Source organism: Piliocolobus tephrosceles, chromosome 3 (genome assembly GCF_002776525.5).
Source record: "Piliocolobus tephrosceles isolate RC106 chromosome 3, ASM277652v3, whole genome shotgun sequence".
Lineage (NCBI taxonomy): Eukaryota > Metazoa > Chordata > Mammalia > Primates > Cercopithecidae > Piliocolobus > Piliocolobus tephrosceles.
The window spans coordinates 80,822,466-80,842,188 of record NC_045436.1 but is presented as its reverse complement, the minus strand read 5'-3'; the positions used below and the strand labels follow the sequence as shown (position 1 = coordinate 80,842,188).

General features: G+C 34.4%; 1 protein-coding gene across 2 annotated transcripts in view; it reads left to right on the top strand.

Annotated features, from left to right (window-relative positions):
- PPP3CA (protein phosphatase 3 catalytic subunit alpha) overlaps positions 1–19,723 on the top strand; it is a 331,326-nt gene that overhangs the window by 232,638 nt on the left and 78,965 nt on the right. For both annotated transcript variants that reach the window (XM_023220087.2, XM_023220088.1), the window contains exon 3: positions 13,016–13,140. In XM_023220087.2, the coding sequence (XP_023075855.1) occupies positions 13,016–13,140 (125 nt within the window). The remainder of the gene's footprint in view (positions 1–13,015; positions 13,141–19,723) is intronic.

The window sequence follows — 19,723 nt, the reverse complement described above, 5'->3', positions numbered from 1 at the left end:
TGCTAATGATGTTTTAACACTGAAATACTGTTGTAACCATTTATTAAGGGGACAGTTCTAATCAAGTGGTGCTAAAGAGAGCTGTGGTATAGTGGGAATAGGGAACTTACCTTCTGTGGAAGTATTAACCTGTACCAATTATTCTAGCTGTCTTCTATCAAAGTACTATCCTGTACCAGTTACTACAACTTTATCAAATTTTGTATCTTTACAGCCATTTTGTATGGGATATGGTATTGTCCTTATTCTTTTTTTTATTATTATTATACTTTAAGTTCTAGGGTACATGTGCACAATGTGCAGGTTTGTTACATATGTATACATGTGCCATGTTGGTGTGCTGCACCCATTAACTCATCATTTACATTAGGTATATCTCCTAATGAGGCTTAGATAGGTATAATTACTTGCCAGAAGCAAGATAGAGTCTTCATGTTGCCCAGATTTCTTCCATAGCTCCTGTTTGGATGAAACTCAGGCTTCCTAGCCTGGATGACAAGACCCTGATTATCTATCCTTTGTTAATCTTTTGTTTTGTTTGTATATTTTGTGGAGATCTGATTTCACCATGTTGCACTGGTCTCGAATTCATAGGCTCAAGCGATCTGCTCACCTCCACTTCCCAAAATGCTAGGATTATAGGCATGAGCCACCATGCCTGGCCTGTCCCTTGTTAATCTTTACAACGTCATTTCTTTTCATTCCACATCTAGACCAAGTTTATAGATCTTTCACTTCCTATAATATGACATATGTTGTTTCTACTGTGAGCAACATTCCCTTTCATGTCCTACTGTTCTGTGACTAACTCCCCTTCATTCTTCAAGTTTCCACTTCAAGTCCACCATTGATGAGCATGATGAATGAGCCCACCATGAACATTGCCTATTGCACGGTTCCTTCATTCATTCAGCAAATACTTATTGAGGATCCCCTATGTGCCAGGCACTATCCTAGGCACTAGGAATACAACAGTAGACAAAGAAGAAGACAAATCTCTGCCCTTATAGCTTGTACTCTAGTATTATTAATTATTTAATTCAGTATCACTCACTAGATGTTTACTTCCGTTAATGTTCTTGGGGTCTAACACAATGGGATATTATAAGAATGTGGTAAGTATTTAATATGTATTGAATCAAGGGAGAGATGAATGGCTTCACTTATTATTTAATTTATAATTGTCTTGAAGAAGTCAAAGAAAGTTCTGTTTGGCTCTTTTCTCTTTTCACACTGCCACCATCATAATACCAGACCTCATTGTCTTGTGACTATAGTAATGCAGCAAACCTCAAATTAAAACCAACCTTTTTTTTTGCCAGTTTTTCTTCACCATTGGATTCTGCATAGAATTGCCAGATTTATCTTCCTAAACATTACTGGAATTGCTCTCCTTGAAATACCTTATGTTAGAATTTGGGACCCTTATAATATAATGTCACCATCCTTCTCTGATTTATCTCTAGATGTTTCACATATGCTCTCTGTTCAATCCAGTGTTTTGTTTATTTTTTACAATCCACTTATTTTGATTCATTAGCACCTTTCTGCCTAGAGGTCTTTCAGTTTATGACGAATTTCATCAATGCTGCAAGTCACTTCTTTTTGATTAAGTCTTCTTTGATAATGTCAGCCAACCTTTATTTCCTTAATTTCTGATTTCCTGTAAGAATTACTGTCTATACCTTTAGTATTCCAAAGCCTTTTGTAAGCAGCAGAATCTACCCTGTATCACATCTGTAACATAAGTACGTGTGCACATATGCACACATGTACCTGTGTACACATATGCACATACAAAGAACTCTTACATGGAAATCCAAGGTATAAAAATATAGCTTCCTATACTAATGACCCTGACACTCCTCAAGAACCCTTCCGCTCCACAGAACATACTTGAAGCCAGTGTTGTGACCTCGGTCACACTGGTCTTTGGTTCCTCTCACTATTCCAAAGAAAAAGTCAGAAGAGGTCAGGATGACTTAGCATTGCTGAGAGAAAAATTACTTTCTCATGAAACAGAAGGAAAGAGTCATATTTGCCATACCTGCTGCAGCAACCATTTCAAGCCTTGTGTTTTTATTTCCTATCACTTCCCAGGAACATGTGCAGGGGACAGGGAGTAAAGTCAGATTTCATCCCTTTATCAAGTTCTGAGACACTTGACATGCTAGAGAGCCTCTAAACTAGATTCTTCTGAAACTGTTTTAGCAGTTCACATTTCACATATATATGGACCACAGAGAAGAGTCCATGATCAAATGTCAGTGTCTCCTTATTGATAAAAGACCAGATCAGGAGCAGTTAACCCTCTGGAGGCCCCATCTGTTTTCTGTTCATATGTGTAAGTCTGTATATCCCAAGCATACTCTATGGTCCTTGAGAAAATCAGTTATATTTGTATGCTGTAACTGTAAAGTTACTCATTATTTTTAAATTATTTCATATAGTCTTATGTCTCCAACAAGTTTGAAAAAAAATGACTATTTTTTTTTTAATTCTCTGTTACACCTGTGGCATAGCAGGTACTTAATAACCACCTGTTAATTAAAATGAAATAAAATATCCTAGTTTATGCACTTAGCTATTATTTAGAGTTTTAGAACATTTTTCTGTTCTGACATGTTAACTTTATATAAAATATCATAACTTTGTAGGGAAATCAAGTATTATTTGTAAAATATATTTCAGATTTGTGACATCACTAATAACTAAGAGATGTAATATTTTTTAAAGACACCTTTGTGTCTTTAAATAAAAAGGCAATGCAGCTAGAAATTACATGGTTTTATAAGGCGAACTTTTCTCAATAAGAAGTTTAGTAACTTATGAAATACATATTATGAACATGTTTTTCAATTTTCTGTATTTTGTCGAAGGAAGGGAGAAGAGTTGATAGATAATCCTGATTGATCTTTTTAGCAATTCTAATATATAAACAACACTCATCATTTTTAATTGACAAAAATTTAAATTTGAAATTAGGATTGCTAATGAATCAGTTTATTATGAGCTAGCAGCTGTATTATGTTTTCCAAACACCTGTATTAATTTTCTATGATCACTCAGTTTATATGCCATATATACCATGTTAGACAAATGTGATTTTTGCATAGTTTCCTTAGATATTTGTGGTATACTGAAGAAACAAGAAACTTAAGACGTGATTCATGTTTAAACTAGAGACAAGCAGATATGTAAATTTTCAAAATATTCAAAGACTTTATGGATATTATGATTTAAGTCAGTTTAAGATGCTGTGACACCTAATTTCACAGAGATAAACAAAAATGATGATTCATCTTACTGTGGCATATAAAAACCTTTTACATAGTGTCTTCAATTGAACATTAGTCCTGACATGTAAATTTAAGATAATTTAATCTAAGTTCTCAAATTTTTAGATTTATGCTTCCTTTGGACAAAGAAAACAATCTCATTCCTTAATGTAATTTGAAATTTCAAAATGAAAACATCATTATTAAAAGTAAATGTAAAGTATTTATAATTTAACAAAATTATATATGCTTCTACCTCTGTTGAGTAATGTGATGGATGGAAACAAGCAATAAAATGATTTGCCCATATCAGACATCAATGTGAGACCTAAGGCCTAAACCCATAGAATTTTCCAGTACAGAAAGGGAAATCCACTGATGTCAGGAAGCTGATGCTTTTCAGTACCATTGTTTATATCTACATCTTCTCAAGTATGCCCTTCTTGAGGCCATATTTTTAATTTTGTTATTATCCCAGTATAATCCAGCACAAGTGAAACATCAACCAGTCTTCAGTGTTTATTCATCTTTTAATACAGAATATTTAGTAAATATTTCATGTTTCAGTGTTTTATTCATTGTTTGAATATTTAACTGAATAAATATTTCTGGAATATCTACCTAGTGAAACATATGTCAGGGTATGAAAGATAGATTTTTTAAATCTAGTCAGAATTAATAAATGGGCCCAATGCCTTTGTCAGAATTATTTTTCAGGTAACACTTTTTCTTAACACATTTTCTTAACTTTTAAGTGAACCTGTTCAAGTATGTCTGAATAATATTTTAATAATTTATCAATTCACAATTACATATTTAATTTCCAAATATGCTACACATAACAAGTAAGCTCACATATTTTTACTGAGGGAAGTGATAGTGAATCCTTCCTTTGCTTAAGGCGTTTAAATATTGCCATTTAAGAATAGCACTTAATAGCTTTGTTCACTTACTGGAAATTGGATAGAGCTGAATACTTAAAAGTCAGTTTTAGTCAAAACCCTTCTGCTGATATTCCCGCTGCCTATAATTGCCAAATTAATAATGAATATGTGGACTTTGGAATTAAATGTCATTCCTTGCTTGCCTTAAGATTTTAAAATATTAAAAACAAAATAATCCTTTAAATTGTCAAAATGTGAGGACTATCATGACCAGGAAGAGAGGTGATTTTCTTCTCCCTACGTAGAAAATTTTTCTTAACTGAGTTTTCCATAAATTTAGGAAAGTTTTGTTTTGTTTTGTTGTTCAAAAAATCCATTTGGTGAAATGTCTTACATTACTTCTGTTTACTATGTCACTTCCAGCTTTTGAAACATTACTACCATTACATAGCTGTGGAACATAGTGGTCTTGCATATGAGCTTTGCTACAAAAAAAAAAAAAAAAATGAGACTCACTGGAAACTCGTCATGGTGCAGCCACTCTGCCACTCTGAAAGATTGGTACTATCACCAAAGCCATTTAGAGATATTTCCGCTCTTACAAAATGGAAATTGTGGAGTATGAGACCTAGTCTGTTTGATTTCAGCCTTAATAGCTTTCAATATATGATAACATACATTTGGATAAAAAGTGGAAAAATATAGAACAACTTTTTGTGTATTTTACTCATGGCCACATTGATTACAGATGCTTAATTCATCTATCTAAATCTTGCAGAACATTCGAAATGTTTCTTAGGTGGACAATCTCTGAAATAACTGCCCTGTCTGCTGTTTCACATTTTGTTAGTACATAACATGTGCCAAGCTTTTTTCTTCCTTACATTGCTTCATTATTAAAAAAAAAAAAAAACAAAAAACAAACAAACAAAAAAAACTAAGTTCTGAGTCTCCTTATAGATGGGGCAGTTGAGGCCTTTTACAAATACCTCTCTTGTTCCACTTACATAAGTCATAATTTACTGAGCACGATGGTAAAATCCTTTAAAAATGTAGTAAAAAGAACAGAGTGTGCATATGCAAAGGAGGAGATTGGGAAAAGCAAATTAGAAGAGTCTATGCATTCTGTAGACAGTGAAAACTGGTTCAAGCAGAATGAATAAGAAAGTAATTAAAAAGGAAACCACCACTTATTGACTAAGGACAAACAGGAGAAATAAACATAAAAACCAGAAACGAACAGAGAGCAATTATGATGATAATGTTCCAAAAAATATCTGAGTGAAGAAGAAGAGTAATAACAAAGCCTTATGATAGTAAGTGTCAGGTGTGTAGTATGTACTGATATTAAAGTAAATGATGTTCAATTATAATTTAATTTATAATTCTGGTTTCATGATAGTCCTTTAAGGGAGGTGTTATTTTGATGTTCATCTTTACACATGAAGAAACAGATATAGAGAGATTAGCTAATTCTCCAGGGTCACTCAGCTGATTGGGTGGTGGCAATTAGCTTTGGAACCAAGCAGTCTGGCATTATAGTCTTAGTTCCTAACAACTGCACTATACTGCCTCTCCAAAGGGTGAAATAACATATCCAGGAAAAAGCAAAATGCCAGAAATGAAAGAACACTGAGACACGGTGTTAAGAAACACTAAGATTTTTTTAAAAGCCCTAGAAACATAGGCTTGGAAGGCCCAAAATGGAAACACTAAACCATAGCCAAACACCCCAGATCTGGACAGTAATGACAGTCCATCTTTCAGGATCCTAGAGGGAGTTAATCTGAAACCTGAGATGAGTATTTTTAAAAGTGAAACCTGAGATGAGTATTTCTAGAGTGAAAATTAGTTATTTATTAATAATAACTTATTAGTATTTATATGTAGTTTATATGTACTAATCAAATTTTTATACATTCGACTGAAATTATATCAACTTATAATGTTCATCCAGTACTCTTGATGGGCTGGTGGTGATAATCAAGCACCTTGTAAACTACATAATGCAAATAAATTCACATATCAAATAGCTACTAGTTTCCAGGACTGACCAAATTTGGACACAAGAACAGAAAGATGAACAAGTTTAATTAAATACTGTCATAAATGTTATATATACTTACTTATTGTAATTATATATTGGCACCACAACCATGACTATAATTTATGTAATGCTATGATGCTATTATGAACCCTTAATAATTAGGCGCTTTATTGTAATATTGGTTGGTGCTAAAATGGAAAAATAGTGATTTCAGATGGAAAAAATGCATTCCTTATTCAATAAATTAAATCTTTTAAAGTATTCAATCAATGGAGGAAAAACTGCAAACAAAAAATCTCAGTGGTGAGAACACTCATCTTTAGGATAAAAACATAAACAATAGGTTTCATTAATTTACTTTTGATTGATTGGAATAGTACACTATGGTCATATGATGGTATTGTATATGCTTGGGCCTTTGATAAAATAGTTTTTAACATGTAGACTGTTCTGTTTTGTTTTCATCTGATTACAGTTATGAACTGAGATTTAGGGGATAAATGAAGTGTTTAGTACTGGATTATTGTAATTGTTAATGACTATTGTAATCTACAATGTATTTTATTCTTTTTTTTAATTTCCCTGCCCTGTTTCTCATTAACATTGGCTAACAGTTTATTTATCTTCATAAAACAGCATCATAAATATAAAGAAATGTTTAAAATACCACTATTAATCTGCACTGGTGCTATTATTATTTCATATTTGATTTTATAGCTTTATTGTTTCTTTTAAAATGCTTGCAATTTCATACATATATATATAAATTTTTTTATTACCAAAAACATGCTGGTAGAAATTTCTGTATTTAGCAAATTTTGATTTGATTTAGAGGCTTTTTCATTATTCTTCTGTATCATCAAACCAGAGTGACCTGGTTAATAATTCACAGTTTGTTTTTTATAAAATACTTAAAACATATTTATCCTTTGAAAAAGTAATATTCCCTATGAGAAAATATTATTTTGAAATATACCTCTTTAGTGAATTAGAATGCTGTTATTTTTTCTTTTTTAGTTTATGATAGATACAGATTTGTAGATATAAGCAAATGCTGTAATAAACTGCAGTGTCACCTTTATCTGAGTAATTGTCTGATTTTAGAAGTCTATGCATTCTGTTAATGAACTACACATACCTGACGAGCTGGTTTGTACTTGAACTTACAATCCACTTATGGTTCCATATGCCTGGATTATCAACAGGAGGAAACAGATATATACTTGTAGTACCCACTGTGGTTAACCTCTAACAAAACCTCTAAACAAAATCTTTCTCTGCAAAATTGTAGATTTTGGAAAAGAGGAAAGTTTTGGTCAATAAAGTATTCAAAAACCAAATCAATAAATTCAATAAATTAATCTCCTCTTGCTGAGAATTAGACATAAATTTAGTTCTTTAACATTAGGGATTTTATTGTCTTGGGAAACTGGCTATTATGGAAAAAACACTGGGTTGCAGTAAATGAAGCTGAAAGTAGTGAGGAACTCCAATGGTGAAAATTGCTAAACGATTCAGTAACGTCTTTTCTAAAGGAAAAATTGTGATCTGTTAGTTTAGTATGAACTGGAAAAATTTGTATAAGCAGATTTTCTACTTCATGCAAGTCTTCCAAGATGATAAAAGCCAGTACTTTGGAGAAACGAAAAGGTCTTTATAAAAAAAAAAAAATGAGTCAAGAATTAAGAGCACTTGACTTCTTAATCATAGCATTGACACAATCTTGCCAAACAGTTTTAAAATGCTGATGCATTAAAAATGTAGTTTTCATTTGCAGTTTGTAAATGTATTGTTTCACAACTTTTAACAACATACTCCTGTGTACCCAGACAACCTAATTTGTATAAACTTTCTTTAACCTAAAATTATATATTACAAAATTTTTGCTCAGTGTTAAGAAGTTGACCCAATGATGTTCTTTAACAGATTTCCCTTTCATATAGGCAAGTAAATAGGACCACATGTATAAGTCTTTGCACTAAGTGAAAGATATTGTTAAGTAATTTCATGTGAAAATATATATTTTATATTATATTAGTTTTGTTTCTTCTATTCAGGGTGACAGTTGTATCTGAGTTCTTTTCAAGCTATTATTTGTATAGTCCTTATAGTGGAACCTTATCCTAAAGTGTTCAGTATTATCTACTTTGGTTTACATTTTCTAATGCAATAATTTAATTGCCAGTATGAACTTAGAAACAATAGAATTCTTTGAAAAAAATAATCATCAATATTTGTGTCGTATCAGGTTGCTAACAGATATGAATAGTAATGCTCCCGAAAAATAAACTTATGTTATTTCAATACCTTTAATGTGTTCATTTTGTTAAATGCTATAACTCTCTAAATTTCTGACATAAGTATATACAGTTCTGTTAATAATTGGCTGAAGACATAATAAAATTTTTGGAATATGCAGCCAGATAGATGGATATTTTCTTAGAGCGCTAGGAGTGTTTTAAATACTTGTATTGTGCATGTATGTTTTTGGTGCTTTTTAAACATCATAAGTATTTGGGTACCCTACCTACTAGTGTTCTAATTAGGAATGGGAAGCAAATAATGGGAAGCCAGGAGAATGTGGGAAGCATTTAAGTGTGAGCTTGCCTTAAGGGCAAAACATTTGTCAGAGCCTGATTGTTTAAGAAGTACTGTCAAGGCCAAGTAAAGTAGATAAAAAAAAAAAAGGACCTAGCCTGCTAAAGATTTGGGGGCCCTGAGCAACCAAGCAGACAGCTTGTATCATCAGGTGGCACTGGCATATTGTGCTGCTCTTTGGACACCAGTATCTTGGGTAACCAAGAAGATGGAGGAGGTGACCAATGGTGAGTGAATATTATAGCCAGGCAAGCCTTTACTCTGTGTGATGTCATGGGCCCATCCTTTTGGGCACCTCCTGGATACTTCAGTATGGTGACCACTTTCTTCCTGAAATTTGATATCAAAATGGTGAATGAGATAATAGGACTTAAGGATAAATCCCTTGTCTTACAGCTGAAATATCCAAGGCCTGAACAATAAATACAATGAAATGCCCAAAGGCATGTGGTATTATCACCCATCTTTCCTAGATGCCATCAATCACTTGTGATTCTTTCATATAATAGTGAAGTCCTAATCTCACAGCGACCTAGAATGAGCAATGAAAGAGGTTGCCTTTCCAATGTTCATCTCCTCCACACATAGCCCCTGTGAGGGGGACCATACTAATGTGCAGAATGAAGGCTGTGTGTGCTATGAGAGGCTCAAAAGCATAGGTGTATTTAGTCATACTGAATAGATAAGGATAGATCCAGGAGCTTGTTAGTGAATCTGCACCTCTGGAGATTCTGATTCAGGGCCCAGAAATCTGTAATTTCAAAACCTCTCCAAGTGGTTCTGATGTAGAATTAGGTGGGAAAATAACCATAAGATGTGTGGAGGTTCCACATTCTACCCCAGACTTGCTGCACACTGTGTTGAAACCTGTGACTTACAGGCTTAAAATCAGCACAATCTCAGATAAGTTGAAGGCCTTTGGTTTCCATCAAAGCAAACTCCACAAACTTGTCAATCTCTGTCAATCCCACAGGCATCTCAAAATCTTTGCCCTCTTAGTTAAGGATTTTCAAATTAAGCATGGCATAGGCCCAGCGGAAGAATCCTAGCACAGCAGATGTTTCTTGTGTGCCTCCTGGGCACACAAGTGTCTAGGCACTGGGAGTATGGCAGATAAGACTGACAAGTTATCCAGCTTAGCAGTGGTTGTATTTCAGTGGGAAGAATCAGAGAAGAAACAAGTATGCAGATAAATCAACCAGATAATGCTGATTGTGGCATAATTACTGTGAAGAAAGTAAAGGACGATAGTGGAGAGAGTTTGCACCTTTGTACAGGATGGTCAAGAAAGACCTTACTGAGCATGTGATGTGTATCTGAGACTTTATGGATGAAAAGAAGGCAGCCTATGAAAATTCGAGGAAGAAAATACCTCCATTTTTTCATCATGTTTTATTTTGAGTTACTGTTTTATTGGGCTTTGAATTTTTCTGTGATTATGTATGCACGTCATTTTCCTTTACTGAACATTATGATAGGTGGTCTTTCTATAAAAGACCTATGGTGGTTCTAAGGTAAAGTCAGTGACAGTGTGATGATCAGATGTGTAACTAGATTTCAGGATATTTTGTTTTCCATGCAGAGTTTACAGCAATTACTCTTTTCTATTTTATATCATCAAGCGAAAATCCAATTATTGCAGTGATCTTGTAAATCACTGAGATTATCTCTTATCACAAAGTTATTATAGACCAGGAAGAAGAGATTAATTTTGTTTTTAGAAAACTAAATTCATGATAATGTACTTCTATATACTTCAGCAAAAGAAAAAAATACCCTCATAATGCTTGCATTGTCTAGAGACATTTTTTTTTTTTTTTTATTCTGGCTCCCAGATTATGCTTCAGTTGTATGTTAGTTGCTATAACTGTTTAATGCCTACCCCGCAGTTTACAACCTAAATTAATGTCTTGGTATTTGTGTTATTTACATATACAGAGGTAAAAAGCAGTTATCCTTGAATCTTCCGACATGGCCAGGAATTAAAATGGAAGGATAAAAAAGATATAAGAAGCTAGAAGGGGGAGAGAAAGGAATAAGATGCTTTAGAATGTCTCCAGAATGCCTTCCACTTCTTATTCTCCCCACCTCCAAGCACCAGAATTCTATTCTGTCTGGGACCTTGACATTTTAAACACAGCCATTTTGAAATGCCACTCCGATACAGTGTTTGTTAAATTCTTATTAGACTCCAGAAACTCTTCCAAGCCTGTTATGATGTTAACACATTTAATTCTTACAATAGTCCAATAAGATAAGGTACCAGTATCACCCCCATTTTATAGATAAATACATTTAAAGCTCAGAGAAGTTGAGTAAATTGTCCAAGTTCACTCAGATAGTAAGTAATACAGCAAGGGTTGGAGCCTGGGTAGTGTGAATCCAGAGACCAAGCCTTTAAATGTGAAAATATAGCTCCAAATATAGCTGTGAAAGTCCCCAGAGCAGGTACTGGCTTCCATGCCTGGCAGTGCTTGGACCATCTCATCCAGTGTTCTTTATTTCCCCTTGGGTTAAATATCACATATGATTACAAGAAAGCACATGATATGTCTCTCACAAACCAACTTCTTAATGCCTCAGAATATGGATTTATTTGCTCAGCTCTAAGAATAAAAAAAAAATTATTTATAAACTGTCTTTTAAAACATATTTTTTCAAAAATGGGAGAATATGTTTCTGATGTTTCTACTGTGTATCTCATGCCTAAGAGAGGGAAGAAGCTGTATGATTAGAGTCTACCAAAGGGATGCATGAGTAGTTAAAGCTCCTTGTTATTTATATCCATTTTGTTAGTATTTAAGATTACCAAGTGCAGACATTCTAAAATGGAATCCACTTGTACCTGCTTCATGCTTATAGTGCTATGGTTCTTAGTAGCTAATTCTTGATAGTAAAGGCAGGAATTTCTAGCATGTAACATTTTTATTTCATTGTTTTATAATTATTTCATCATTGAACCCACTTGACTCCTTTTTCCTATGACCTGTTTTCTCAAGTAAGGAAATAAAATTTAAAACATTTTAATAACTTGCTTATAATTGCAGGATATAATGTGTTAAGATCTACTTTTGGCCTCCTGATTTCTTATTCACGAATGCATTCATTCTATGTACCTCTTAGTGTTGCAAAAGCAGCCACATCATGTTCACCATTCAAGCACAAAATTTTAAAAATATTACACGAAATATATACACATACATACATATATATTAATATAAATATATAAAAATATCAAAGATACCATAATGTGGTGGCTGACAGAAAAAGCTTTGGATCAGATGAATCTGAATTTAAGCCCTGGGTCATTTATTTTTAGCAGTGACCCTACCAAGCCACATAACTTCTCTACGCTATATTATTTCCTTATCCGTATAATAGAGATAAAAATATTATTTTTAAAATTCTGAAAGTAGAAATGAAATAAGTACTAAATAAGTGAATTTTCAAAAGAGACAAAATAGCTCTTCCAAGAAACTTGGTTTAAAAGAGAAAGTGAGAATGTTAAGAAATACCAATTCCCAGTAATTTTTTGTACTATGTTTCACAGCTTTTAATACTTATAGGTTTTTTTTCACTTTAACATTTTTTAAAAATGCTCCTTTATAATTTAAGTTTGAGGGTTTTTTTTTTTTTTTCCTTTCTTAGTGGTACGTAAACTAATGATGTGTCTTACAATGGATAACATTTTAGATTCAGTGAAACGCAGGTTTTATGATATATATCCACATTTGTTTCTCTTCAGGAGGCAGTAATGTTTAGTGGCCATGTATTCAGACCTCAGTTGTACATAGATTATGCCAAATTCCTGAACCATTCTTTGGTGTCATCTCTTACCTGCAAAATGAAAACATATCTCTTGGCATTATTAGGGTTAAATTTCAAAATGTGTATAAACATCCTGGCAGTGTCTCATACAGAATTTTCAAGTGCACAATGATAGCCATTATTGTTATTATTCTTTTTTTTTTATTTTTAAGTTAATCTATATACGAGTGGACTCAGATATTAGAGCCAGGTTTGCCACTAATTAACTTTGGAAACTTGAGCAAAATACTTAGCTTTTCTGTCTTATTTCTTGTTCTGCAAAAGAATGTTTTGGCCCAGATAAACTTGAAATTAATTCTGGCTCTAAAATTTTATAATTTTATTATTTAATTCAAAGTCCTAATATAATATGACCATAAAATGAATTTTGTTTCTTTCAGTTTGTGGGGACATTCATGGACAATTCTTTGACTTGATGAAGCTCTTTGAAGTCGGGGGATCTCCTGCCAACACTCGCTACCTCTTCTTAGGGGACTATGTTGACAGAGGGTACTTCAGTATTGAAGTAAGTCTACATCATGTCTTATTTGCTGTTCAGTTATGGATCAACAGTATCTCAAAAAAAATAAAAGCAGTAAATGTTATTGCCTTATGGAAACCTCTAACAATGAAATTTAATTCACATAATTCATAGGGTATTACATATTCCATTTTCAGTTGATTCCCATGTGTTTTTTGTTTGTTTTTGAGACGGAGTCTCACTCTGTCACCCAGGCTGGAGTGCAGTGGCGTGATCTCTGCTCACTACAGCCTCCGCCTGCTGGGTTCAAGCCATTTTCCTGCCTCAACCTCCTGAGTAGCTGGGATTACAGGCGCCCACCACCACACCCGGTTAATTTTTGTTTTTTTAGTAGAGATGGAGTTTCACCATGTTGGCCAGGGTAATCTCAAACTCCTGACCTCAGATGATCCATCCACCTCGGCCTCCCAAAGCACTGGGATTACAGGTGTGAGCCACCATGCCCGGCTTGATTCCCATATCGTTTAATAGAGATGCCAAACAAAATGGTAAATAGTAAGATTTTGCCTTTTGTACATTTTACATATTTGCAAATTTGCAAAAATTACATCTTGTTTTACAATAAATAATTCCATTTTCCATTGAAAGAACTAATCAATGTTGATCAAATAAGCAGGAATGTATTTGCATGTTTATGCCTTATAATTGTGAGACAGTAACTTACCTTTGTAAATTGATAGCAAACTGCATGTGTCTCTGTCTGTGATTGTCTATGTGTGAGTACACTTACAGCTGCTGTATTTTGTCTTTTTTGGCACCTGACACCTAACTAGGGTAATTTGTCAAACTCATTAATTAAAACAAAACAGATATCCTTTAAGTAGAGGTTCTTCCACAGCCTCCCATCTGCATCTGCTTTAGGTAAGTAAAACTACATTCAAAATAAAGGCAGAGACCTTGTTTTATTCATATCTTCGTTCTTCCTGGTGCCTAACATGGTGTGTTAATAAATAATTTATTGAAAGAAATGGTTTGAAATTGAATAAGTTTTAAAGAATCAGACCTCATGTATAGTATCCGACATGTGCTATCAAAAAAGATCATTAAAAAGGAAAATGATTACTCTTAATTAGAGAGAAATCAACATTATAGTCTCACACCAACATCATATATTCATAATAATCGTAGAAAAATATTCTATATTTCAAAATTTTTATTACGGTGTTTTATTTACTAAAGGGATATATAATGTTGAAAAACATGTCATCCTTAAACAGCTTTTGTTTATAAAATTATATCAGTTTTGTTTTTCAGTTATTTAATTCGCCTTTAGTCACTGACTACATGCAGACACGGAAAAGTTTATATAGACATATATGTATTTCCACCAGCATAATAATCCTGTCTGCATTTAAAGATCACAGATTTCTTAATTATTCCTGGTGATGATGAGGGAAGAGGGAGTGGTGATGGTATATAAATCCCAGAAGAGAAGATAAATTCTTGGTATTTCCTACATTTGATAAACAAGTATATAAAATGTATATGCACTATGAATAGGACTGCGAGGAATTTAAAGAAATGTGACATACATTCTTGCTCTCTAGAAACCTAAATCTGCGTTGCAAAACAGAACCATAAAAATCTGTATAGAATCAGAAGCCTGGAATAGGTGATTATCCAGGGTTCAGTTATTTAAATGGATGATTAAAACCTTGTGATAAAGGCGATACAAAATAATAAGTGTGATTGGATTAGAGAAAAGAGAGAGAATATTGAGAGCACACATGTTTAGGGAAGACTGAATCAAAGAACAAGTAAGATTTAGCTAGGAAGGAAATTAAAGTGAGCGAAAGCACAGAGGAAGAAATTAGTGAACTCTGCTAACGTTGTTTTTTTGTTCTTGGGGCCAGCCTGACCAGCTTAACTGGTGGAAAAGCAATTGAGTACTAATTTTGTAAGACCTTTATATCACATTAGGACTGGTATCTGCTGCCAGGATTAACAACAAAACAAAACCCCTACGTAATGGTGGTTTGGACAAGATAGAAGTTTTTCTGTGTGAAAAGCCCATAGACAGCAAGCCAACACTGGTGTGGCACAGTGTGATGATAGGGCCTAGGCTCGATCTGCTTTCTTGCTCTGATTTTCATGGCCTTGTTCCAAAGACAACCTAGTGACCCAAGTTGGCTACATCAGCTTCAGCCATCATTTCTCCACGTAATATTCAACAAAGAGGAAAGGGAGAACGAGAAGGGTATACACATGCCCTGTTTAAGGATGTTTCCCATCCTTAAATCACCACCATGCCCAGTTAATTTTTATTTATTGTAGAGACAAGGTCTTACTAAGTTACCCAGGCTGGTCTCCATCTCCTAAGCTCCAGTAGTTCTCCCACCCTGACCTCCCAAAGTGCTCAAATTGCAAAGTGTGTAAGCCTGTAATCTGGCCTGGGTTATGCAGAATCCAAGTGAACATTTTAAAAATTGTTTTAGTAACTCTTAAATTCATCTTATTCATTTAACATTTGTAGCACTCATAATAAAGTTTTTGAGGATGAATGGAGTAGGTATTCTACTTTCTTTGAAGCTTGCATTCTGAGTGAGGAAATCCCGAGACTATCATGTTGGAGTGATTATTTTTGTTAGTCAAATGATGTTGTGCTACGTTGGAATTTTTTTTTATTGTAACATTTGTGATTTTTCACAACTTCCTGTCTTTCCAAAGGTAATCAAAGGCAACAACACTTGCTTATTAATTTTTTAATATGGTACTACATCATGTGTGGCTTGAGTAACAGTTGGCATAGTTAGACTTTCCTTCTTTGTCCCACCAACTCCATCTTTGGATAATATTCTTTAATCTTATTGTTCTTTATTTACCTTTTTTTGTTTGTTTTCGTTTTCTTTTTTTTTTTTTTTTTTTTTTTACTTGAAGAGTGCAGGCTTCTGAATCTCTGTCCTCAAAGCACCTGAAATTTTCTAAACTTTTTTTAATTAAAGCATTTTAGATTTTTTTTTTTTTTTTTTTTTTTTAAGTAAAGATGTTGCCAGGCCTGGTGGCTCACACCTGTTATCCCAGCACTTTGGGAGGCTGAGGCAAGCGGATCACGAGGTCCAGATCATCCTGGACAACATGGTGAAACCCCATCTCTACTAAAAATACAAAAGTTAGCTGGGCGTGGTGGCATACGCCTGTAGCCCCAGCTACTCAGAAGGCTGAGGCAGGAGAACTGCTTGAACCCAGGAGGCGGAGTTTGCAGTGAGCCAAGATCGCGCCATTGCACTCCAGCCTGGCGACAGAGCAAGACTCCATCTAAAAAAGAAGAAAAAGATATCAAGTAGCAATAATCACTAATTTGTTCCTCAGCAGATTTTTTTAAAGTCTACAATTAATCTAGATATTTGAACTATGAAATTTGCTATGTTTTGTTTAGTGTGTTCCTTTTGATATTTAAGCAAAGGATCAAACTGGATGTTGGTGACATATCAAGTATAGGAATTATGGGGCATATAAAAGTTCTAAGTTGCATGTATTGGAGTCCTCATCTTCAAAAACAGCTCTTTAATTAAACTTCAAGAGTCTGAGACTACAACCCAGGGACTTTCCACATACATACAAAAATGACAAAATGGCTTATATGTGAAATGTTCCATTTTAATTAGACTGTGACCTTTCAGGAGCTTTGGAATGGCTCATTGATATCGTATGTAAAACAGCATGGACATTTTTATAAAATGTACCTACTGAAAATACTTTAAGGATTTTTTATTGTAGATTAAAGAAACTGACATTGTTAGCATGTTGTAAATGCTATTGTTTCATGGTTTAAATGACCTCATTTATTCTTGACAGCTTTGGAAGGAACATGTAAATATGCTTCTTTTATGAGTGTAGAAACTGGGGGTCACACGTGGTAAATGGCAGTGCTGAGATTCAAAGCCTGTGTTCTTCCGTTAACCCCAGGCCTTTGCCATAGTATATTCATTACATGTACCACAAAGCACCACAAAAAAAAAAAAAAAATCAGTAATGCAGAAACTGGTACACACTATTATATTCACCCATGCTTGTACAAACATGTACACACAGCCTTCTCCCTGTCTATATAATCTGAAGATCAAAGCATTAAATATAAAATGTTTTCTGTGAGTATGATACTGTTGGTTTAAGAAAAATCCTAAAATAAGAGCTCAGTTTTCCAGTGTGTATTATCCTAACAGGCTTCAAAAGGATCTCAATTCATCTCAATAATTCAGGGCTCCACTGCAGGTATTCTCCTTTGGCTATCCTCTGGGCAAAGGGGAGCACTTCAGTTTAATTTTTACCGAGTCAGCTTTGAAGGATAATTTCAGATTTCAAACAGTCTCTGCTGGGTATATTTATAAGCACTAGGTAATGTGCTCTGGGCAGTACATAGAGCTCATTTTATGCATTACCCCCACCCCAGTCTTCTCCTTTTGCCAAAATTAGAAATCGTTTCCCACAAAGTTAGCCCAAATAAGACAAGCAAGCTTTTGAGTAGTGATGAAAGAGGTGATTTTGTTTTGAGTAATAATTTGTCTTATACCAAATACTGCTCTTTCCGATGATTGCGTTACACTACCTAATCTCTTTGATCAAGCATATGTGTATATATAAGTCTATGGCTGAGTAGTTTTTCTGAGAACACAAGGAAAAACTTAGAATTGCAAACAGGCACGCACAGCTGTTTCCTTCTATTCACTTCCTCAAACTCCCTTTCTAGCCGTTTTGCACTACACTGCCTTGAGCTTAGAAGTGAGCTGGCCTCTCAACTTAGATCCAGATCTCAACTCCAGGCCTCAAGCAGGTTTAAGTGTGAAGAGTTGTTGTGTTTATTAGCTGCGAATTCGTAGACCAGAATGAACCACAGCAAACCATACAATGTTCCATGCTTCTGCCTGAGAATAACAAGCAAGTGGCACCACAAGAGATGTTAGGCGACAGAGTAATGCCACAGACTTGAGGAAGAAATTGCCTGGCTGTCTCCCTGTAGCCAGTTGTCTTTATAGTGCATTGCTCTTCCACTGCTGCCTATCTACATACTTGTCAGATCAGGCAAGTGATGTCTTAGAGGAGCTACATTTGACCTTTCAGGAATTTGGATCTTTTCCCAACTGATGCAAATTCTTCACTTAATTGTCCAATGATTGAGAGGCAGCACTTTTGATTGGAATGTTTCACAGCACGAGTAAAGAGCTGATTAATATATACCTAAAGCTGTCCATTTTCTTTTTTACTTCCTTGCTTCCTCTTTTACATCCTTCTATACTTCTCTATGCAATTTTCAAGACTACTTATCATTAAAAGCATAAATTACAAAGTAAATCATTGCACTGTTATTATCAGTGAACCAATTAAACTAACGAAGAAAATTATATTCTTAGTGCTGCTTCGTTGGGGAAGATAGGAGAAAATGAAACAGGAGAAAGCTATGTCTGTGGCAAAAAATTAATTTCAAAACTGGAGGATGCTCAATCTTTCATATTGAGTAACCTAAACTAACCTTAAAGTGTAAATATTTGTTTAATTAAGAGTCAGAATAGAAAGACAATAGGGGTCCAGTTGAAGTGATTAGCACACCTCATTTACATCTCACCATGCAGAAAAGGCCAGTGTGACACAGCTGTTTGTTTCTACCTTAACCAATTAATTCACTGAAAATTTGATTCAAATTAGCCATCTGATACCACATAGACAAAAATAAACAATTAACTGATTGTATTTCGCTGCTTTCACTGATTGTGATTTTTTTTACAAGAGACTTCCCTTTTTTAAAAAACTATCAGGTTATGATTTGCTGAAGATCTTCAGTTCTCCAGAATGTTAGAGCTTTAGATGGTAAAATAGTTGTAGGGAAGACAGTGTTGTACTTGGCATCTCTCTCCCACCAGATGTTGAGGGAGAAGGCTGGCAGGGCTCCACCTCCAGTCCACCCTTGCCCTTTCATTTACCATGCCACTTCTTCCATATTGGCTGCATTTGTGGTTTTAGTCAATGTTTGGGAAGATATTTTATTCTTGTCACAGGGGAGAAGGAAATAAAATGTGAAAAGAAGACTTATTTTTAGGGTATTTTGAGCCAAGAATTTAGAAATTGAGTTATATTCTCTCTCACTCTATCGCCGCTCTCTCTGCCTTCTATTTATCTCTCTCTCTCCTCGTTTCTCTCCCCTCCCCCCCCCCCCCCCCTCCCTTCCTTCCTCTGCCTCCCTCCCTCTTTTCTTACCTTCTTCATTTACAGAAAAGGAACTAATATTTCCTCAACTCCTATCATATACTAGGTGCTTTACATGCATTAAATAATCAGGGATATTAAATGTATGTTGCATCATTTAAAAGGTATAAATATATAGGATAGAAATATTTAGCATCGTGCATTTATATATCCCGCTTTGAGGTTTCAGTTATGAGAGAACTATGGCAGTTAAGACTTGAAGGGATAAAGCCACATGCTAATGTCAGAAAAAGGTCTCAACAGATAGCAAAAAAAGAAAATGTGGGTCCTAGAATGTGATTCCTCTAGTGGTATTTGAGTGGGGTTAAAAAGTTGCAGTTTAGATTTTAATTGGAAAGGTAGAACTTTGCCTTAAAACAAATTGTTACGG